At 34.4% G+C, this 24710-nt stretch overlaps 2 protein-coding genes across 45 annotated transcripts in view; both read right to left on the bottom strand.

The window, feature by feature from the left end:
* Nucleotides 1–24710, bottom strand: part of LOC103543289 (disintegrin and metalloproteinase domain-containing protein 18-like) — a 466882-nt gene that overhangs the window by 260467 nt on the left and 181705 nt on the right. The window lies entirely within an intron of this gene.
* LOC103544809 (disintegrin and metalloproteinase domain-containing protein 5-like) overlaps nucleotides 1–24710 on the bottom strand; it is a 160508-nt gene that overhangs the window by 83170 nt on the left and 52628 nt on the right. For all 37 annotated transcript variants that reach the window (XR_011534333.1, XR_011534332.1, XR_011534331.1 and 34 more), the window contains 3 exons: nucleotides 24033–24169; nucleotides 19855–20038; nucleotides 5316–5411 (listed from right to left, as the gene is read on the bottom strand). Coding sequence is in view for 10 of the 37 variants with exons in the window: in XM_070598798.1 (XP_070454899.1) it covers nucleotides 5316–5411; nucleotides 19855–20038; nucleotides 24033–24169 (417 nt within the window). In the remaining 27 variants the exon portion in view is untranslated. The remainder of the gene's footprint in view (nucleotides 1–5315; nucleotides 5412–19854; nucleotides 20039–24032; nucleotides 24170–24710) is intronic.

Raw genomic sequence — 24710 nt, 5'->3', positions numbered from 1 at the left:
TATGTTCACTGCAGTCTTACTCACAATATCCAAGACTTGGAACCAACCAAGGTACCCATCAAGGGACGGATGGATAAAGAAGATGTGGTATATATACACAATGGAATACTAATCAGCCATAAGAAATGATGAAATCCAGCCATTTGTGACAACGTGGATGGACCTTGAGAGTATTATTCTAAGTGAAATAAGTCAGAGGGAGAAAGTCAAATACTGTATGGTCTCACTTATAACTAGAAGATAAAAACAACAAACACACACATAGCAATAGAGATTGGATTGGTGGTTACCACAGGGGAAAGGGGGAGGGCAAAATGGATGATTAAGCTTACATGTGAGATGATGGACTACAATTAGTTTTTGGATGGTGAACATGATGTAGTCTACACAGAATTCAAAATATATTATGATGTACATCTGAAAGCTATATAATGTTATAATCCACTGTTATTGCAATAAAATTTTTAAAAATGGCAAAAAAACAATGCAAACATTTACAGAGTAGGGGAGAATTAGACAGCAGTAAAACTGTAGGGGACTTCAATACCCTACTTTCAACACTGGATAGATCAACCAGAAAGAAAATCACTAAGAAAATAGTAGACCTGAATAACACTATAGATCAAATGGACCTTAAAGATATATATAGAACATTATGCCAACAGGTACAAAATACACATTCTTGTCAAGCTCACAGGGAACATTCTCCAGGAGAGAATATATGTTTTTCCACAAATAAATTTTTAAGAAATTTAAGAAGATTGAAATAATATCTAGTATCTTTTGCAATGACAGTGGTATGAAACTAGAAACCAATAACAGAAGGAAAACTGGAAAATTCACAAAATGTGTAAATTAAACATCACACTCCTGAAGAACCAATGATCAAAGAAGAAATAAAAGAGAAATAAGAAAGTATCTTGAACTAAAAACACAAAAACAGCATATCAAAACATATGAGATGCAGCAAAAGGAGTTCTGACAGGTAAGTTTAGAGCAATAAGTGCCTACCTTAGAAAAATAAAGATCTCAAAAAAAAAAAAACCTGACTTTACACCTAAAGGAATTAGAAAAGGAAAAACAAACTAAGGAGTGGAGTTAGTAGAAGCAAGGAAATAAAGGTTAGAATGGAAATAAATGAAACAGAGAACAGGGAGACAATGGAAAAAAATTAAAGAAACTAAGAGTTGGTTCTTTGAGAAGATAAACAAAATGGCAAACCTTTAGCTAAACTAATCAAGAAAAAATGAGACACAACTCAATAAAGCAAAATTATGAAGGAGGGAGTACTAAAATTGACACCACAGAAATACAAAGGATCATAAGAGGCTACTATGAACAACTGTATGCCAACAAATTGCATAACTTAGAAGAAATGAATAAATTCCTGGAAACAGACAACATACCAAGACTGAATCATAAAGAAATGGAAAACTTGAACAGACCAATCACAACTAAAGAGACTGAATCTGTTAGCAAACCTCCTACCAAAGAAAAGCCCAGGACCAGATGGTTTCAAAAGTAAATTTTATGAAATATTTAAAGACTTGATACTAATCTTTCTCAAACTCTTCCAAAAACTTATAGAGCAGGGAATACTCCCAAACTCATTTTACAAGGCCAGCATTACCCTGATACCAAAGACAGATAAAGACACTACAAGAAAAGAAAATTACAGGCTAATATCCCAGATAAATATGGACACAAAAATTCTCAACAAAACAGTAGCACACCAAATCCAACAGCACATTGAAAGGATCATACACCATGATCACATGGGATTTATCCCTGGGATGCAAGGATGATTCAACATACAGAAATCAATAAATGTGATATACTCCATTAATAGAATTGAGGGTAAAAATCATATAATTCTCTGAAGAAATGAAGAAAAAATTTGATAAAATTCAACACCCTTTTATGATAAAAGCTCACAACTATTTGGGTATAGAAAGAACATATCTCAACATAGTAAAGGCCATGCATGAGAATCCTTTGCTAACATCATACCTAGTAGACAAAAGTTGAAAGTTCCCCTTTAAGATCAGGAACCAGACAAAGATGTCCACTCTTACCATTCTTATTCAATATAGTACTGGAAGCCCTAGCCAGAGCAATTAGGCAAGATAAAGAAATAAAAGGAATTATGGGGCCGGCTGTGTGGCCAAGTGGTTAAGTTTGCACACTCTGCTGTGGTGGCCCAGGGTTTTGCCAGTTTGGATCCTGGGCACGGACATGGCACCGCTCGTCACACCACGTTGAGGCAGTGTCCCACATGCCACAACCAGAAGGACCTGCAACTAAGATATACAACTGTGTATGAGGGCGGTTTGGGGAGACAAAACAGAAAAAAAGAAAAGATTGGCAACAGCTGTTAGCTCAGGTGCCAATCTTTAAAAACAAAACAAACAAACAAACAAAAAGAAATAAAGGGAATTCAAGTCAGAAAGGAAGAAGATTGTTTGCAGATGACATGATCTTATATTCAGAAAATCCTAAAGAAGCCACAAAAAAACTGTTAGAATTGATAAATTCAGTCGAGTTGGAGGATACAAAATCAAACTATAAAAATCATTTGCATTTATATACATTTACAATGAAAGATATGTAAAAGAAATTTTAAACATCCCATTTATAATAGTACCAAAGACAATAAAATAGGAATAAATTTAACCAAGGAGGTGAAAGACCTGCACACAATAAACTGTGAGTCATCAATGAAAGAAACTGAAAGAGACACAAATAAATGAAAAGATATCCTGTGTTCATGGATCAGAAAAATTAATATTGTTACAATAACTGTACTATCAAAGCAACCTATAGATTCAATGCAATCTTTATCAGAACTCCAATGGAATTTTTCATAAAAACAAAAAGCAATACTAAAATTCATATGGAGCTACAAAAGACCCCAAATAAACAAAGCAATCTTGAGAAAGAAGTACAAAGCTGGGGCATAATACTTCCTGATTTCAAACCATGCTACAAAGCTATAGTAATCAAAACAGTATGGTTTTGGCCTTAAAACAGACAAATGAAAGGAATAGAATTGAAAGACCAGATATAAAATCACACATGTATAGTCAACTAACCTTTGACAAGGGTGCCAAGAACACACAATGGGGAAAGGATGATCTCTTCATTCAATGATGTTGGGAAAACTGAGTATCCACATGCAAAGGAATGAAACTGGACCCTTATGCTACACCATAAACACAAATTAACTCAAAATGCATTAAATACTTAAATGTGAGACCTAAAATCGTAAAACTCCTAGAAGACAACATCTTTGATAACGTCTTGGCAATGACTTTTTCGATATAACACCAAAAGCACAAGCAGCAAAAGCAAAAATAAAGAAGCGGGACGACTACATCAAACTAAAAAGCTTCTGCACAGCAAAGGAAACAACTAATAAAATAAAAAGGTAACCTACAGAATGGGATAAAATATTTGCAAACTGTACATCTGATAAGGGGTTAATATTCAAAATATATAAAGAACTCACATACCTCAACAGGGAAAAAAACCCCAAATAGTCTGATTTCAACATTAGCAAAGCAGCTTAATACACCTTTGCCCAAAGAAGATATTCAAATGGCCAACAGGTACAAGAAAATGTGCTCAAGATGACAAATGATCAGGGGAAATGTAAATCAAAACCACAATAAGATATCACCTCACATCTGTTAGAATGGTTATTATCAAAAGATAAGAGATATCAAGTGCTGGCAAGCTTGTGGAGTAAAGGGAGCTAACATGTGCTGCCAATCTTCCTCTTTTGCTGAGGAAGACTGGCCCTTAGCTAACATCCGTGCCCATCTTCCTCTACTTTTTATGTGGGACACCTGCCACAGCATGGCTTGCCAAGCGGTGCCATGTCTGCCCCCGGGATACGAACCGGTGAACCCTGGGCCACCAAAGTGGAATGTGTGCACTTAACGCTGCACCACCAGGCTGGCCCCCTTGTGAACCTTTGTTGGGAATGTAAATTGGTACGGCCACTATAGCAGAGAGAATAGAGGTACCTCAAAACATTAAAAATAGAACTACTATTGATTGAGGAATCTCCTTTGCAGGCATATATCTGACAGATATAAAATCAGTATCTTTAAGAGATATATGCACCTCCATGTTCATTGCAGCATTACTTACAATAGCCAAGACATGGAAACAACCTAAGTGCCCATCAATGGATAAATTTATTAAAAAATATAGTGTATATGCACAATGGAATAATATTCAGCCATAAAAAAGAAGGAAATTCTGCCATTTGCAATAATATGGATGAACTTTGAGGGCATTAAGCTAAGTGAAATAAGTTAAACAAGAGAAAGATAAATACTATATGATCTCACTTATATGTGGAAAGTAAAAAAGCCAATCTCATCAAAACAGAGCAGCTTCGTGGTTGCCAGGGGCTGCTAGGTGGGGTAAATGGGAAGATGTTGGTCAAGGGTACTAATTTTCAACTATAAAACGAATAAGTCTGGAGATATAATGTACAGCATGTTGACCATAGTTAACAACAATGTATTATATACTTGAAAGTCGCTAAGATAGTTAGCACATAGTTCCCACTATGTGAAGTGGTGAATGTGTAAACTAAACTTACGTGGTAATGACTTCTCCATATATACTTAGATCAAATCATTATGTTGTACACCTTAAACTTACACAGTGTTGTATGTCATATCTCACTAAAGTTGGGGAAAATTTTTTAAAAAGATAAAAGCATACTCCTCCTCCAATCTTACAGATGTTTTCCATTTACTTTGTTCAGGAGTTTCTTTTTTCGCTAGATTCCAGTGTATTGTGCTGGATGTGGGGTAATTATTCAGGGACACTTTAAATGCTTTCAATAAAGAGGGACTGAATGATTGTAACAACAAGTGAATGACTTATAAAGGAACAGAGGACTTCACTAGAAGACAGTGAAGAGAATTTAGCCAACACAAAGAACTAATTTAACTTCCTGATCCCATGTAAGATAGGGTGTTAGAAAATAAGACCTGAAGGTTGCTCCAGATATATGTTTATCAGAGAGAAATCTCAGTGGGTATAAGAAAGATTGGTAATGAGATATAAAAATGGGAAGTCAAGTTCGAGAGAAGAAGCATCCGACACTACATACATGTGAGTCCTGGAAATGATAAATTACTGAATGGACTGAAGTGTGACAGTGGGTCCAATGTTGCTTGGACATGATATAATGGGAAGGAGTGAATATGCTATATGACATGTTTTCCATCTCCCTGAAATAAGGGTTTCAAGAAATTAATCTGAGCTATTCTAAAATACAGGTTGCCTCTTACCTTGCAATCACTTGTGCAGCATTCCCCAGAACCACAGTCTTTACCCTTTTTCAACGAACACGTTCTAGGATCACAGCAGGATTTATGAGTACAATTCTGAAAACAAATGCTGTGTTAATCATGCATGATTGGGTACCATCAAATAAAGCTGCAACACAGAATTTCTTTCAAATTATGATGCTTTTCGTAAATTCATAGTTTCAGTGATCCTGTTCTTTATATAAGAATTATAGAAATCAACACCTCATTCACTAGTTTGTAAAAGAAATGTGTTGTTTCACTACACTCCATATAACTTGAACAATATTAAAATACTACTGTGGAGTCAAAATCATAGAGGAAATAGTTCATAGATACCTTGTTACCTACTATTCTCTTCAAACATCTTCTTATATTCTTGCTTTTATAATAAATTATAGAAGCCAAATCTATTCACATGTAGAACTTCTCTGATGTGAAACTGTCAAAAGCAACATTCAGACTCTGGGCTTCTCTCTCTGAAACGGCAAACTCTCAAACCTCAACCCAGAAAAAGTGGTCCAGAAGCTAGTCTGGTCTATCCAGACCTGGTTTCACTGGGATCGTGGCCCCAAACTTACTTTTGATCTTCTAAGAGTCAGGGCCTTCAATTAGCTTTTCTACTCTTCAATAGCAAGTTTGTTCTAAATTATGCAGTTTACCAATATCAGAAGTTTGAGTTTTCTGGTGTTTTGTTATTGGCATTTTTTGCTGGTATTTTCAGTAAACAGCTTGACCATAGGCAGCAGTATTATACTTTTAAAAAGTTTTTATTTCATATATTGACTCATGCACTCAAAGTTTAAACATTCTTTTGTTAGCTTTTTTTTCATACTGTTTCTTTTAATCAAATGCTTGGTTATTCTTAGTTTTTTGTGTTTGTTTTTTCAATCCAATTTAGTATTTGTAAGGGAAGACCTTCATAAGAAGAATAGAATACGTTGGCTATTTCCAGCCAATATTTGGCCCAAAAGGGTTTCTTGGGCCAGAGCCAGTGGCCTGGTAGTTGAGTTTGGCGTGCTCTACTTCAGCAGCCCGGATTTAGTTCCCTGGCACGGACCTACCCCACTCTGTTAGAGGCCATGCTGTGCTGGTGGGCCCACATGCTAAAAAATAGAGAAAGATTGGCACATGTGCTAGCTCAGGGCAAAGCTTTCTTAGTAGAGAAAAAAAAAAAAATGGTTTCTTTTCCCCCTCCCTCTGCCAGAAGCATGAGAAGACTGTTCGCCAGTATTCACTGTGACCACCAGTCCTGGAGGTAAAACTCACAAAAGTGTGGGGCCTCCCCATGACAGGGTCCCCTTGGAATTTTTAACTACCAGATTAGTCCACATTGAGCACTCAGCAATTTTCCAATTACAGTCCAGGTTTTCCTACCCAGCACTGGTTCCCGAAAGGTTTCAGCTTGTGGATTGCTACTCCAGTAAGTTGTGTTCTCTGTATTCACCTGTCAATCCTTCCAGTTTAAGGGGCAGTGGTTTGCTCTGGACCTCATGACGGATCTAGGAAGAGTCATTGCTTTTTCAATTTGTCTAGCTGTTTATTTATTGTAAGGACTGAATGGTAACTTCTAAACTTCTCACATGATAGACTGAAAACCAAAATTCTTAATTGTCTTTTTATGTATTTGAATAAAAGTCCTTTGAATTGACATTTGAATATATTTTATATATGTTCATATATATACTTGAATATGTATGAATTATAAATATTTTCTACTATTCTAGAGCTTGTCATTTTATTTTTCTTAACAGAGTCTAAGAGAAAAAGTTTCTAAATTTGATGAATTACAATTTATCATTTTTTTCTTTAAAACCTCATTCTTGGAGCCAACCCTATGGCCGAGTGGTTAAAGCTCCGCACACTCCACTTCGGCAGCCCGGGTTTGTGGGTTTGGATTCTGAGCATGGACCTACTCCACTCATCAGCCATGCTGTTAAGGCATCCCACATACAAAATAGAGGAAGACTGGCACAGATGTTAGCTCACAGCGAATATTCATCACCAAGAAAATAAATAAATAACAAAATCCCTCATTACTATTTGTCATATCTAAGAAAGTTTTGCCTACCACAGGGTCAAAAAGATTGTCTCCTATGTTTTATTCTAAAAGCTTTAGAATTTTAGTTTTTATATTTAGCTCTTTGATCCATTTCATGTTAAATTTTTTAGTGAGGTAACATTGGTTTATAACATTATATAAATTTCAGGTGTACATCATTATATCTTGATTTCTGTGTAGACTACATCATGTTCACCATCCAAAAACTAATTACCATCTATCACCATACATATTTGCCCTTTTTCCTTCCTCCCTTCCCTCTTCCCCTTTGGTAACCACCAATTTAATCACTGTATCTATGTGTTTGTTTGCTGTTGTTGTCTTTCTCTTTCACTTCTGAGTGAAATCATACAATATTTGGCTTTTTCCATCTGACATTTCACTTAGCATAATACCCTCAAGGTCTATCCATATAGTCACAAATGGCAAGATTTCATCTTTTTTTTTGTGACTGAGCAGTATTCTATTTTGTATATATACCACATCTTTTCTATCCATTCATCCATTGATGAGCACTTAGGGTGTTTCCAAGTCCTGGCTATTGTTAATAGTGCTGCAATGAACACAGGGGTGCAAATTATCTTTTCAACTTAGTGTATTCATGTTCATTGGATAAATACCAAGAAGTGGAATAGCTAGATCATATAGTAGTTCTACTCTTAATTTTTTGAGGAACCTCCATACTATTTTCCACAGTGGCTGCACAAGTTTACATTCTCACCAGCATTGTATGAGCGTTCCCTTCTCTCCACATCCTCTCCAACACTTATTTCTCATCTTGTTAATTACACCATTCTGACAGATGTGAGGTGATATCTCATTGTAGTTTTTATTTATATTTCCCTAATAATTAGTGATGTTGAATGTCTTTTCATGTGCCTTCTGGCCATCTGCATATCTTCTTTGGAAAAATGTCTGTATTTCCGTTGCCCATTTTAATAGGTTGGTTTCTTTTGTTATTGAGTTATATGAGTTCTTTATATATTTTGGATATTAATCCCTTATCAGATGTATGATTTGAAAATATCTTCTCCCAATTGTTAGGTTGTCTTTTCATTTTGTTGATGGTTTCCTTTGCTGGAAGAAGCTTTTTAGTTTGATGTAGTCTCATTTCTTTATTTTTTCTTTTCTTTCTCTTGCCTAGTGAAACTTGGTATTCAAAAAGATACTCCTAAGACTGAAGTCAAAGAACATACTGCCTATGTTTTCTTGTAGAAATTTTATAGTTTCAGGTCTTACATTCAAGTCTTTAATCCATTTTGAGTTATTTTTTGTGCATGGTGTTAAGATAATGGTCTACTTTCATTCTTTTACATGTGGCTGTCTGGTTTTCCCAACACCATTTATTCCTTTCTCCATTGTATGTTCTTGACTCTACTGCAAAAAAATTAGCATCCACAAACATGTGGGTTTGTTTCTGGGCTCTCAGTTCTCTTCCATTGATTGAGGTGTCTGTTTTTGTACCAGTACCATGCTGTTTTGATTACTATAGCTTCGCAGTATACTTTGAAAACAGGGAATGTGATACCTCCAGCTTTATTCTTTTCCTCTCAGCATTACTTAAGCTATTCAGGTCTTTTGTTGTTCGATATAAATTTTAGGATTCTTTGTTCTATATCAGTGAAAAATTGTCATTGATAGGGATTGCACTGAATCTGTAGGTTGCTTTAGGAAGTATGGACATTTTAACTACATTAATTTTTCCAATCCATGACCAAAGAATGTCTTCCCATTTCTTTCTATTTTCTTTGTTTTCTTTTGAAAATGTTTTATAGTGTAGGGGTCTTTCACCTCTTTGGTTAAATTGATACCAAATAAATAAATAAAAGTATTTTATTCTTTGGGTTGCAATTGTAAATGGGACTGTATTCTTAATTTCTCTTTTTGCTGGTTCATTTTTGGAATATAGAAATGCAACAGATTTTTGTATGCCGATTTTGTATGCTACAACTTTGCTGTATTCATTTATTATTCCTCAGTTTTTTTTGTGGATTATTTAGGGTTGTCTACATATAAAATCATTTCATTTGCAAACAGTGACAATTTCAATTCTTCCTTTCCAATTTGGATCTGTTTTACTTCTTTTTCTTGCCTGATTGCTCTGGCTAGGACTTCCAATACTACATTAAATAAAAGTGGTGAAAGTGGGCATCCTTGTCTTTTTCGGGTTCTTAAAGGGATAGTTTTTTCACCATTAAGCATGATGTAGGCTGTGGTGGTGTCATATATGACCTTTATTACATTGAGGTAATTTCCTTCTGTACCAATTTATTCAGTGTTTTTTAATCATAATTAGATGCTGTGTCTTTTCAAATGCTTTCTCTGCATCTATTGAGATAATCGTGTGATTAGTTTCCTTCATTTTACTAATGTAGTGTATCATGTTGATTGATTTGTGGATGTTCAAACCTCCCTGCATCCCTGAAAAAATCCCACTGGATCTTGGTGTATTGTTGTTGCATTTGATTTGTTGGTATTTTGTTGCAGGTTTTTGCATCGATGTTCATCATTGATATTGGCCTGTAATTTTCAGTATTTTTTTGTGTTGTCCTTGTCTGGTTTTGGTATCATGGTAATGCTGGCCTCGTAGAATGAGATAGGAAGCATTCCCTCCTCTTCAATTTTATGGAAGAGTTTGAGAAGGATAGGAATTAAATCTTCTCTAAATATTTGGTTAAATTCACCTGGGAAGCTGCCTTGTCCTGGACTTCTTTTTGAGGGGTGGGGGAAGATTTTTTATTACTGTTTCAATCTCCTTACTAGTGATTGGTCTAATCGGATTCTCTATTGCTTCTTAATTCAGTTTTGGAAAGTTACATGATTCTAAGAATTTATTCATTTCTTCTAGATTACCAAATTTGTTGGTGTATAGCTTTCCATAGAATTCACTTATAATCCTTTGCATTTCTGTGGTATCATTATAATTTCTCCTCCTTTATTTCTAATTTATTTATGCAAGCCTTCTTTCTTTCTTTGTGAGTGTAGCTAAAGGTTTGTCAATTTTGCTATCTTTTCACAGAAGCAGCTCCGAATTTTATTGATCTTTTCTATTTTCTTTTTAATCTCTTGTTCATTTCCATTCTGATTTTTATTTTTATTTCCTCCTTCTGCTGATTTTCGTTTTGTTCATTCTTCTTTGTATAGTTCTTTTAGGTGTATTGTTAGATTCTTGCAGATTTTTGTTGTTTGTTGAGGTAGGCCTGTTTTGCTATAAACTTCCCTCTTAGTATTGCCTTTCCTGTCTTCCATAAACTTTGGCATGTCTTATTTTCATTTTCCTTTGTATCCAGGTATTTTTTAATTTCTCCTTTGATTTCTTCATTGACCCAATAGTCATTCAGTAGCATTTTGTTTAATCTCCACATATTTCTGACTTTTCCAGTTTTCTTCTTGTAGTTGATTTCTAGCTTTATCCCATTGTGGTCAGAAAAGATACCTGGTATGATTTCAACCTTCCTAAATGTATTGAGACTTGTTTAATGCTCTCATGTGTGAGCCATCCTGGAGAATGTCCCATGGGCATTTGAAAAGAATGTGCATTCTGGAGTTTTTGGATGGAATGTTCTGTATATATCTACTAAGTCCATCTGGTCCAATGTGTCATTTAAGGTCAATGTTTCCTTATTGACCTCCTGTTTGGATAATCTAACCAGTGACATATGTGAAGTGGTAAAGTCCCCTACTATTATTGTGTTACAGTCCATTTTTCCTTTTATGTTTGTTAATGATTGCTTAATATATTTAGATGTTCCTACATTGGGGTGCTTATATATTTACTGGTGTTATATCTTCTTGTTGGATTGTTCCCTTTATCATTATGTACTGCCCTTCTTTGTCTCTTGCTACATATTTTTTTTGAGGAATATTAGCCCTGAGCTAACATCTGCTACCAAGCTCTCTCTCTTTTTTTTTTTTTTTTGCTGAGGAAGACTAGCCCTGAGCTAATTTATACTCTACTTTATATGTGGGATGTCTGCCACAGCATGGCTTGACAAGCAGTGTGTATGTCAACACCTGGGACCCAAACAGGCCAACCCTGGGCTGCCAAAGCCAGACGTGCAAACTGAACTGCTGTGCCACTAGGCTAGCCCCTACAGTTTTTATTTTAAAGTCTATTTTGTCTGATATAAGTATTGCTACCCCAGCTTTCTTTTTGTTTCCATTTGCATGGAATATCTTTTTCCATCCATTCACTTACAGTTTGTGAGTGTCTTTAGGTGTGAAGCGTGTCTCTTGTCTGCAGCATATATATGGGTTTTGTTTTTTATCCAACTTGTCACACTATGCATTTTTATTTGAACTTTTAGTCCATTGATATTTAAATTAACTATTGATAAGTATGGACTTATTGCCATTTTGTTACTTTTTCTGGGTGTTTTAGTAGTTTTTCTCCACTCCTTTCTTCATTGTTTGCTCTATTCCTTTGTGACTTGATGCCTTTATTTAGTGTTATATGGGTCGCTTTCTCTTTATTTTTTGCATATTTATTATAGTTTTTTGGTTTATGATTATCATGAGGCTCATATATAATAACCTACATAAACAGCAATCCATATTAAATCAGTTGTCTCTTAAGTTGGCCTTATACTTTTACTCCCCTTCCCCTACATTTTGTTTTTGATACCATACTCAAACTCCTTTGTGTATGTGTATCCCTTGATGTTATAATGGAGATATATATTTTTAGTCCTTTTGTATTTTTACCATAACACTAGCTTTATACATGGTTGATCCACTACCTCTACTGTATATTTGCATTTATTGGTGATATTTCTTCTTTGATAATTTTCTTATTCCTATTTGTGGTCTTTTCTTTCCCACTTACATAAGTCCTTTTAATATTTCTTTTTTCTATCCAGCTAGGGTGATTTCCTCTGCTCATCCATCCAGATCACTGATCCATTCTTCTGTATTATCTACTCTGTTGTTGATTCCCTCTAGTGAATTTTTCATTTCCATTACTGCATTCTTCAGTTCTGATTGGTTCTCTTTTATATTTTCCTTGTTGAAGTTCTTACTGTGTTCATCTATTCTTCTCCCAAGATCACTGAGCATCCTTATGACAGTTTGTACTCTTTATCAGGTAGATGGTTTATCTCTTTTGTTTAGTACTTTTTCTGAGGATTTATCCTGTTCCCTTATTTGGAGTATATGCCTTTGTCTCCACATTTTCCCTGCTTTTCTGTGCTTATATCTATGTATTAGGTAGATCAGCTACATATCTCAATCTTGGAAATGTGGCCTTCTGTAAGAGATGCCTTATGAGGCTCAGCAACGTGCTTCCCTCTCATCTCCTCTTCCAAATGTTCCAGGAGTGTCCTGTGTGTGGGCTACATGTGTCCTTCTTTTGTGATGGGGTTGCTCTTGTTACAGGTACATGGGTAGGCTAGGCTAGCCCCTCAGCTGCTGGTTGTGAGGCTCAGCCATGTGTGGCTGCTACAGTCACCTCAGTCACTTTATTGGGTGGAGCAAACTCTTGCACTGTTGCTTGCAAGGCCCCCAGTGTGACTGGTTGCCAGGCTCATGGGCTCACAATTGCTGCAGGCCTCTGGTGAGGCTCCTTGTGGTACAAGGCTATTGTCAGCTCTCTCAGCAGCAAGATGGGTGGGGCTGGCCCTAGGCATGGCAGCACACAATCATTTCAGGGGTTAAAAGGCAGGGCTTATCCCTTTTGCAGCTGTTATAGATGGCCAGCAGTACAAGTCTGCTGCAGCTGACATGCCCCACTGCCTACAGGCCCACACATCCTTCCAACACTGGCCTGACTCACACACATGCTCCACCAAGGCAGGCCCACTCGCCTCACAGCTGAGACCCCACAAACTCCACCCATATGGGCCCACAAGTTCCCCAAGGGCTTGTTGGTGGGTGGGACCAGTCCTGGGGTGGTTGTCTGCCTGGCTGAGCTGGATTAAATTGGTGATCTAGTGGGCACGGCAAACTCCTGCATTAACAAGTCAGAAGAAGAAATCCAATGGTATCTGCCAGTGTTCGTGTGAGCATGACTGAAGTAGGTCACAATAATGGCCACCGCCAGTGTCTCAGTCCCTGGGGAGGTGGGACCAGCTGCCTCCTGCGTCTCTGAGGTGTTCTCAGAGCTTAGCAAGTGAGTCTCTTTTACCAAAGAACTTTGAAGCTTTCTTTTTGGTGTCTTTGTGTTGGTTTCCGGAACAGGTGAATCTGTGCATGGGCCCTTTAAGAGCTTTTCTTTCTCTGAAGTTCAATAGTTTTTCTGGGTGTATTCTCTCATTGGTTTTCAAAGCTAGTAAAGCCAAGTGTCATGGGAACTCATCTCAGTTATGCTGAATTCAAAAGCTGGGATGCCTACTGTGTCACAGCTCTCCTGCTCAGATATCTCCACTCCTCTGGGAAAAGCTTCTTACCTTTACAATTGCTCCCAGTCATGAAGAACCGTGGCTAGGATGTGCTTCTTTTCCTTACCCGGGTGTATTTCTGCCTCTTCCCCCTCTGTCAGTGTTGTCCCTTGTTGTGGGGGTTCTTTCCATCTAGTTTTCACACCTCTCTCATATGTAATCATTCCACAGTTGGTTGTAGATTTGTTACATCCACGAGAGGAGGTGAGTTCAGAGTCCTCCTACGCCACCATCATCTCAAAATTCTCAAGTTAATTGTGTGGTGAGAAGTCAAGGTTTATTTTAATTACATGGATATCCAATTCACACAAAACTTTTGTTGAAAAGATTTTCTTCACCCATTGACTTGCCTTATTATATTGGCAGAAAATCAATTGACCACATAAATATCATTTTATTTCTGGATTCTCTATACTGTTCCATTAAGCTATGTATTTATGTTTTGGTCAATATCACATTGTCTTTATCATATCCTTATAGAAAATTTTGAAATTTATAGAAAATCAGTGTATGTGCTCCACCTTTCTTCTTTTTCTTTTAATTGCTTTGTCTATTCCGGGTCCTTTGCATTTCCATATAAATTGCAGAATCAGTTTGTCAATTTGTACAAAACATCAGTGTGTTTAGACTGGGATTGTGTTGAATGTATAGCCCAAAGTATGTAGAGTTAAAATCTTAATAATATTGTGTCTTCCAATCCATGAAACTGGGATATGTCTCCGTTCTTCCAATCTTCTTTCATTTCTCTGAGCAATTTAAGATTTTATTTTACAGATCTTGCACATATTCTGTTAAAATTTCTGTATATATGTTTCATGTTTTCTGAAACAATGTATATGGAAGTGTACTTTTTGTTTCATGTTCTGTTTGTTTATTGCTTATACATAGAAATCCGTTTGAATTGTTTTAGATTTACCTTGTATCCAGTGACTTGCATTCAACTAATTAGTTTTGGTAGCTTTTGGGGGGAGACTGCTTAGGATTCTCTAGTCACGTGGCCAAATTGAGTTTGATTAAAGACAATTTTACTTCTTCCTTTCAAAGCATATGTCTTTCTTTATCTTGTCCTACTGCAATGGCTGTAGCATCCACTACAATGTTGAAGGAAGTGGTGAGAATGAACATCTTTGCCTTGCTCCAGATATTAAGGGAAAACATTGAGTCTTTCACTAGTGAGTATGACGATAGTTGTAGTTTTTTCAGAGATGTACTTTATTAGAGTGAGGAGGTTCTCTTCTACTCCTCCAGTTCTGGGAGAGGTTATAATGAATTGGTGCTAAATTTTCTCAAATGCTTTTTTTTCTCCACTATTCTGTTATTATGGTGAGTTACACTAAATGACTTGCATATGTTAAAACAACCTTGTATTCCTGGGATAAACCCTATTTGATCAAGACTTGTTAAACTATTTATATTTTGTTTATGAGGAATATTGGTGTGATTTTCTTTTCTTTTAATTTTCCTGTCTAGTTTTGACTTCAGACCAATACTCACTTTATGAAATGAGTTGCAAAATGCCTCTTTCATCTATTATCAGAAGATTCATGTATAATGGCATTATTTCTTCCATATATGTTTGATAAAATTCACTAGTGAAGTAATATGAGTTTGGTGTTTCTATGTGAAAATATGTTAATTACAAATTTAATTTCTTCACTAAATATAGAGCTGTTCAAATTTTCTCCTTATATCATTTGTGATAATTTGAGTCCTTTAAGAAACTTGCCAATTTTACCTAAATTGCAAAATTTATTTATGTATTTTTTAATATTTATTTTTAATATACGTAGAATATGTAGTAATGTGCCCTCTTTCTTTCCTGATATTATTAGTTTTTGTCTCATTTTCCTTTCATCAGCACAGCGAAAGGTCTATTAAGTAGATTAATTTTTTCCAAAGCACCAGTTTTATTTTCATTGATTTTCATTCTTTGGTTTCTACCTCACAGATTTTTGCTTTTATTTTATGACTACTTCCTTCTATTTATTTTGCATTTAATTTAGACTAATATTCTAGTTCCCTAAAGTAGCATCCTAAATAATTTACTTCAGACATTTTTTATTCTCTATTATAAGCATTTAAAGCTTTACAGTTTACTCAAAACACTGTGTTAGCTGAAGCTCATAAGTTTTGATATGTTTTCATTTGCATACTGTTAAAAATATATTCTAATTGCCTTTGTGATTTCTTCTTTGAGTCATGGGCCATTAAGAAGTGATAGCTTATTTTCCAAATATTTGGGGGCTTTTCAAGATATCTTATTATTCTTGATTTCTAATTTAATTCTCAATGCAAAATAAATATGTTGAGACTGACTTCATGGCTCAGAATATACTCTATCTTGATGAATATTCCAAGTTCACTTGAAAAGAATGTTTTTATTTAGCTATTAAATATAGTAGCCAGTAAATATCAATTATATTAAGGTGGTTGATAGTATTCTTCAGGTCTTCTACATCCTTACTCACTTTTTGTCTAGTTGTTCTATCAATTGCTGAGAGATCCGAAGTAAACCTCCAAATACAATAGTGGATTTGCCTCTTTCTCCCTTTAGTTTTATCAGTGATTGCTTCATGAAATTTGAAGATCTAACATGTGTATGTGTTTGTGTGTAAATATGATATATTTTTATAAATTTAAATGTATATTTATTGTTGTTATATCTTCTTTATATATTTACCTTTTTATCATTTTAAAAGATTACTATATCTCTTTGTTTACTCTTTATACTAATATAGTCACTACAGTTCTCTTATATTTACTGTTTGCTTGTTATACCCTTTTCCATTCTTTTCTTTTCCTACCTTACAGGGCATTTGGGCTTAAAATGTATCCTTTACAGATAGCATGTAATTGATTCTTGATTTTTATCTAGTCTGACAATGTGTGCCTTTTGATCAGTGTTTTACCTGTTTACATTTAATATAATTATTAATATGTGTATTTCAATTTGTCATTTTGCTGTTTGTTTCCTATTTTCCTTGTCTTATTTTTGTTCCAAGATTCTTCCTTTCTTGCCTTATTTTGTGTATGAAGTATGTCCAGCATTTCATTTTGACTTCTCTATTGATTTTTTAGCTATATCTCTTTGCATAATTTTTCAATATTTGCTCTAATATTTACGGTAGGTATTTTTAAAGTACATAATGCACTTAGAGTTAATACTGATTTTTTTTCAGGTAAATTATAGAAACTCTGCAATATTTATCTCAATTTACACTTCCATCTTTAGTGCTATCATTGTTATTGCATAACGTAGCTATACAGATACAGATAAGTATATATACATGTATATGTGTATGTATATATGTATCTGTGTCTAAATGTATATACACATTTGTACATATATATACACATGTTCTTATATGTACATAAATATACACATATCTATGTACATGTGTATGCATATTTATATATGCATGTGTATTTATATATGAATGCATAGTATATAAGTGTGTATATATATTTACATATGTGTACATGTATATAGCACAGTCAAATAAAGAGCAGAAAAGAGAAAACATAAACATAATTATTGATATTTACCCACATATTTACCATTTTTTGTGCTCATCTTTCTTTCTGTAGATCAAACAATCATCTACTGCCTTGGCCTTTCAGCCTGAAAAATTTCAAATTCTTAGAATTTTTTTGTAGGGCAAGTTACTGGTGACATATTCTCTCATTAACTTTATTTGCTTCCATTTTAAAGGATAATTTCTTTGGGTATAGAATTTTTTTCATTGACTTTTTTTTCTTTCAGCACGTGTGTCATTCTAAAGTCTACTGACCTCCATTATTTGTGATAAGAAGTCAGCTACATTTTGTATCATTGCACCGCATATCTAATGTGTCTACTTTTAGGCTGCAATGAAGGTTTTCCTTTATATTGGGGCTTTGGGAGGTTTTACTTTGCTGTGTATAGAATTGGTTTTCTTTGCCTCTATCTACTTGTAGTTATCTGAGCATCTTAGATATGTAAGTAAATGTTTTTCTTCAAATACGGAAAATAATAAGCATTGTTCCTAAAAAATATTTTGTTTCTGCCACACTTCTCTTTTCTTTATCTTGAAATCCAATTACAGGTATATTGGGCTACTTACATTTCCTGTCAAGTCCCTGAGGTTTTGATCATTTTTCTTCAACATTTTTTCTCTCTGCTCTATAGATTATATAATTCTTATTGTTCTACTGTTAGGTTCGTTAATTCTTTCTTCTGACATCTCTCATCTGCTTTTGGGCCCATCCAATGAATTTTTCATTTCAGTTATTGTACTTCTCAGTTCTAGACTTTAAGTTTATATGTTTTTATATGTTTTAATAGAATCATTTATCTGTTGAGATCCCAAACTATTCACTCATTATATTAATTTTTCCTTAAATTATTTGAGCATAATTTCCTTTAATTCTCTTAAAACATTCAAAATAACTACTGTGAAGTCTTTATCTGCTAAATACAATATCTTGGACTTCTCAGAGTCAGTTTTCCTTAACTGCCTATTTTCCTGAATGCTGTTCACACTTTTCTGTTTCTCTGAATGTCTAGTAATTTTTGGTTAATAAGTTGGACATTATAGATAACATGATACAATGACTGTATCCAGCTGTGTCATTCTAGAGACTTGCTTTCCTTGCAGGGAATTAAGTTGCCTGGGAATAAACTGTAAACTTTGTCTCCCCCACAGTGTGCAGCAGCTACCTCTGCTCAACTCATACGGCTGCGAGCTGCTAAACTTTTAGCTTGATTCCCTGATATAATGTAGCATTCAGCTAAGGATTTAGGCAGAGATAGCACTTAGATTTCAGAATACAATCTTCTGCAGTTTCCTTGTTTCTGAAGATTCCTCTTTAATTTCCAATTGCAGTTCCAGTCTCAGGCTCTATATTCCGATATCTGAAACTAATAAGTCATCAGATTTCTGCTGCCTGAGTTGCATGTAGTTGAGAAATATTCTCTTAAAAATACCCATCAAACTCACAGAGCTCACCTGGTACACATGTGTCTTTCAAGGGCCTCACCATTCTTTTCTGCCCCATGGAGTATTTCTGGTCCATGCATATTTATACAGTTAATAATCAGATTTTAGGACTTAAACTTTCACAATTCTCTCACTTTCAGGTTTTTCTCCTTAAGTTTCTAGTGGCTCTCATCTCTGAACTCTGTTCTCTGCCACATTGAGTCAGGAGGGCTGCAGTTTTCCACAGCCATTTAATTCGGCCACAGCTGTGGAGGTGGAGGAGCACCCTTAGGCTAGAAAGACATAATTTCACAATTCTTACCTATTCCGGCTGCAGTTTTTTAAGAGTAAACTCTGCTCTGGCTTCTTTCTTCTATTAGATGTGTTCCAGTGCCACTTAATATTATATATGTAGCATATATAAATATATATATTTGTATATAATATATATTTTTTAAATTTTAATATATATTTACATGTGTAGTATATTCCATATTTTACAAGTACCATCTCTGACAGTTTTCATATGACTACTTCACTTTGTTGTCAACACCTTCTCTATCATCTCTCATCTTTGTTTTGATTTGATCTTAGTTCTATATTTTTTCAAGTACTTTGTTAGAAGTGTCTTTATTAAATATGTTCTTAAACTCGTCTATATTTTTATATTTTATACAAGTGACAGAATTAATTTTCAAATATTTTAAATTGGCACCACCTGTCAATACAAAACTTTTTCTCCCTATTTTAGCAAACTATGCATTTTTCTATCACATTGGTAATAGTCTATAGTCTTTAGATGTTCTTGTCTGTTTTTGTTACTGCTTATTATTAAAGGCATACTTCTTCAACTCCTTAGACACTATTTGTGATAACTAATTATAAATTTGGAGCTGAAGCATACACTAAAGAAAGTAATAAGGTAATATTTGAGGAAATCAAAACATTATTTAAAGAACCTTTGCTCTGCACTTCAGAAAATAGCAAACAGGAGACCTAAAGGCTTCCGTATTCCCCAACGATCTTTTACAAGTTCATTTTCCTAAAAGACAAGGTCTATATCATCTTTTCCAACTACTATACACATATATAGGCAATGGAAAATCTTTGAAAAACTTTCTACTAACCTCAAGAGTGCCACAGTCACATTGTTCATCTGCTTCCAAGACTCCATTGCCACATACCTTCCTCTGTTTGTAAACTGGTGTATCAGGAAGGATATTATGAAGACAGTTAAGGCCAGAATGTGAAGCAAAATGTTTAAAGTCATCCAAGCTACAGGTGCTAAAATCCTTTGCACCCCCAGAGTACCTAAAATATAAAAAAACATCAGTATGACAAACATTACTGCTGTAGATCTTTGCATTTCACCAAATGTATGCTATTTTGAAGAGAGATTTGAAGAGCATTATTATCCATGGGAACAATAAGCACGCTTATAAAATTACTGATTGCATTGCTAACATGTTTTAAGACATTTTTTTACATTTCATCAAGAAAATTCCTGTAATGAAAATTAAAAATTCCAAAATCTTTTTATTGCTATCCATCTTGTTTAAACAAGACCTATTATTTATCTATCTTATGACCTTTATTAAGTCTTTAAACATAGGAACTGTGTTATTCTTATTTACCTTCCCAGTGCCAAACAACAGAATCTTACATTTTTGGCCTCAGTGTTTAATATACTTTTTATCCACTTATATCCTTTTTGTAGTTTTTCTGTAAATACTGACATGAATACGTCTGTATCAACTTTAGTAGCATATTTTAGAGCTTTTGCTCTCCAGAATTAAACATTTTTCAAATTAAAGTCTGTTGTTTGAAGCACACTATGGGAGAAGCCACAGGAGTGCCTGCTCTGATGGAGTGAGGGCTGTTCGCACTTTGGTAGCACCTCAGCATCCAACTGAAACACTAGAAAGAATATGATTTAAGAGTAAAGACTATGCCCTAGACCAGGAGGTGACAAACTTTTTCTGTAAAGGGCCAGATAATAAATATTCTAGGCTTATATGTAATATACCTCATTGCAACTACTCAGCTCTGCCATTGTAGTGCAAAAGCAGCCATAAATAATATTCAAACCAATAAACCTGGCCATATTTCAATAAAATTTTACTTACAAAACAAGCAGCCAGCCAAATTTGGTCTATGAATTGTTATTGGCTGACCTCTGCCTTATACTAAAATCTACTCTATATCAATTTTAACAGAGCCTAAATTCAAGTTCTGACAAGATACCCAGAGGAGAATGAGTTTGAAAGTTCAGTCTCAACAATTTAGAGGGATTCTGAAATATCTTGAGTTTTCCATAGAGTCACACTAAGAAAGTATAAAACCAAGCATATAAATTTCAACATGATTAGCCAATAAATAAATTACCTGGTAGAAAAAGAATCAATGATTTTCAGAGGAAGGTAAGGGAATCCACACTTTCTATTCTGTTATCAACAATATCCAATATGCTAATAATAATAATAATGGACATATAAAGAAATAAGAAAATGTGATCTATAGTCAATAAGAAAAACAGCTAATAGAAATCAACACTGAGATGGCCTGGGTATTAGGTTTGGCATACTGATAGTTAAAAGGAGTCACTACAAATATACTTAAACAATTAAAGAATAATGTTTAAATAAGTCAGAGAAATTACTGTCTTACAATTCTAGAGCAAAGAAAACTAACTGTAAATAGAAATCAGATCAGTGGTTGTCTGTGGCAAGAGAGGAAAGTAGAAGGAGAGCCAAGGGTCACAAAGAAACTTTCTGTGGAGATGGAAATGTTGCATAGCCTGACTGACACTGTGGTTCAGAGATTTATATATGTTTGTCAAAAGTCATAAACTCATACACTTAAAGTGTATGAATTTCATTGTGGACAAATCATACCTCAATAAAGTTGATTTTTTATAAAGCACGTAAATAAAACACTCAAAAAGATGGTGAAATAATATTCTCTGAGAAATGATTTATAAAGGGGAGAAGAAATAAATTTAATTATCTACTTTGTGCCTTTACAAAAATTGAGAATATCATGGATTCTATAATCAAAGGATAAAGTGAAATAATGACAAAATATACTGAGCTGATTAAGTCATTATTGGCAACATATTTACTGAGCAATTTTCTAGGTAACTGGTATGTAGTAAAAAGTAGACCAAGTACCTGTTGAGGGCAAAAAGTATGAACATCAGAAAATAAATATGTGAAATAAGTCAGATAGTTATTGGAATGATGAAGAAAAATAAAACAACATAACATACAAGGGAATAAAAGATACTATTTTAGAAGAGAAGGCATTTATTTTTTAAAAAATACTGTAGCTAACATCATACTTATCATGAAAAACTGAATGCTTTTCCCATAAGATTGGTAACAAGGCAAGAATATCCACTTTCACCACATCAATTCACATTGGACTGAAGTTATTTCAAGTGCAATTAAGCAAGAAAAAGGAATTACATGCAAATAGATAGAAAGGAAAAAATAAAACTGTTCTTATTCATGCATGACAAGATCTTGTTTGTAGAAGATCTTAAGGAATCAACAAACGAAATCTGGAACTTCTAATGAGTTTAGCAAGTTTGCAGCACAGAAAGTTAACATACAAAAATCAATTATATTTCTATGTACTAGCAATGAAGAATCTTAAAATGAAATTAAGAAAACAATTGTATGCATAAGAGCAAAAGAAAATAATAAAATGCTTCAGGATAAATTTAACAAAACAAGTACAAATCCTGTAAACTGTAAAATAATGTACATTGCTGAGAAAAATTTTAAAATACCTAAGTAATTAAGACATATGCCATATTCAAGTATCAAAAGACCCAATATTGTTAAGATGCTGATTCTCCCAAAATTTAATTATACAATTGTTTGATAATGCAATATTTATCAAAATCACAGGAGTTTTCATAAAAATTGGAAAGCTGATAATAAAATGTATATGAAAATGCAAAGGACCTAGAACAGCCAAAACTATTTTGGAAAAGATGAAAAAACTTGAGGATTTGCACTACCTGATTTCAAAATTCAATATAAAGCTACAGTAATAAAGACAGTACGCTTTTCCATAAGGGTAGGCATACAGGTTAATGACACAAAATAGAGATTCCAATAAAAATCCACGCATTTATGTTCCTTCTATTTTTTGACAAAGTTGCCTAAGGCAATTAAGCGGGGGAAAGGATGAGTCTTTTCAACAAGAGGTATTGGAATACTTGGAAATCCGCATAGCCAAAATAAAAATAAACTTAAGTATACACAATAAACTAAAAATGGATCATAAAACTGCATATAACAGCTATAAAACCATGATGCATAAAAGAAAACAACTGATAAACTGTACGTCATCAAAAGTAAAAACATTTTCTAAAAAAGGCACTATATGGAGGAAATATTTGGAAGTCGTGTACCTGATAAAGGACTCACAGCAAGAATATATAAATAATTCTTACAACTCAAGAAGAGCATGAAAATCTCAATCTTTCTTTACAAAAACGAACAAGAGTTTTGAATAGGCTCTTCACTAAAGAAGATATACAAAACTATTAAGCTTGAAAATATGTTCAATATCATTAGCCTCTAGGGAAATGCAGATTAATACCAACATGAGAAAAAACTACATATCCACTAAAATGATTCAGATTAAACATACTGAGCATACAAAGTCTTGGTGCTAATGTGAAACCACCAGGACAGACTATATAATTTGTGGGAAACAATGAAAAATAGAAATCCAGGGCCCCTTGCTTACAAAGTAGGGGGAAAGTATTATTTATGATTCTAAAATAAGTTTTTTCCTTTCTTCAGCAATCTCTCTCTCTCTCAATGGGTCATAGTGTCATTTATTTGCAATTTAATGTATTTCAAGATAAAATATTTTTAATTTAAATTATTAACATGAATTGTACTATTCATCCTTATATTGCACAATGCCAGTTTTAAATACAAATACCAAAGCATTTAACTTACCAGAATCACTAAAACTATATAACTCACATCATCTGTCCCTAGAGGGTACCTTCAATCCAGCCAGAAGAGAAATACAAGCTAGACTCTGGAAGGTTAGGAAGGAAGAAGAACGTTTGCCCAGGGGTGAAGGGGCCTGGGGGAGTGTTGGGCCTATTTTGGTGTGTGTTCCGTCTGCACTTGAAAAGAATGTGTATTCTGAAGTAGTTGGGCACAGTGTTCTATAACTGTCATTTACTTCAGTTTGGTTAACAGAAGTGTAAAAGTTCCTGATGAAAATATTTTTAAAAAGGAATGTATACACATAACAAAGAACATTGTCTTACACTGCATCTGGTGACATTGTGCAAATATCTCCCGAACAATAGCAGCCGTCAGCATCGTCATAACTCAACCCCAGATTAAAGCCGAGCAGCTGCACAACACTGACAGTGTACGACTCCAAGGACAAGCCCTCAGGATACTAAATATAAGAAAAATTTAAAAAAAGAGTTAGCTAAGAATGCTATGCAGTTATAGAGAAGACAATATTTACTATAATCAAACATTAGTACATAAAAATCATGTTTAACTTATGAAGGCATCTAAGACACCTTGTAGATACAACTGGAGTAGAGTTATATAGGCATTTGGATGTTAGACATTAAACACAGATGAGTAAACACACACTTTAATTTTGAAATACTTAATGACAATACCAGCTATCTTAGCAAATCTAATAGAGTCTTAAATCTCACATTATATTGCTTCTTTGCATTATTTTAAACAAAATACCTTTAATCTTTTATTTTAATAATCAATTCTACATTCTCTTAATAGTAGGCAGCCTCTAAAATGGATGCCAATGACCCCTGCCTTCTCATATGTAGGTCTTCACATAGTCCCACTCCATTGAGTGTAGGCTGGACTTGCTTCTCATCAACTGAATATAGAAGAAGTGATGGGTCATCATTTCCAAGATAGGTTATAAAACTGACTTCTTGGATTCTGTGTCTCACTCTCTG

The sequence above is a fragment of the Equus przewalskii genome, chromosome 28 (assembly GCF_037783145.1).
Source record: "Equus przewalskii isolate Varuska chromosome 28, EquPr2, whole genome shotgun sequence".
NCBI classification, from domain to species: domain Eukaryota; kingdom Metazoa; phylum Chordata; class Mammalia; order Perissodactyla; family Equidae; genus Equus; species Equus przewalskii.
This window is presented reverse-complemented; position numbering and strand designations above follow the sequence as displayed.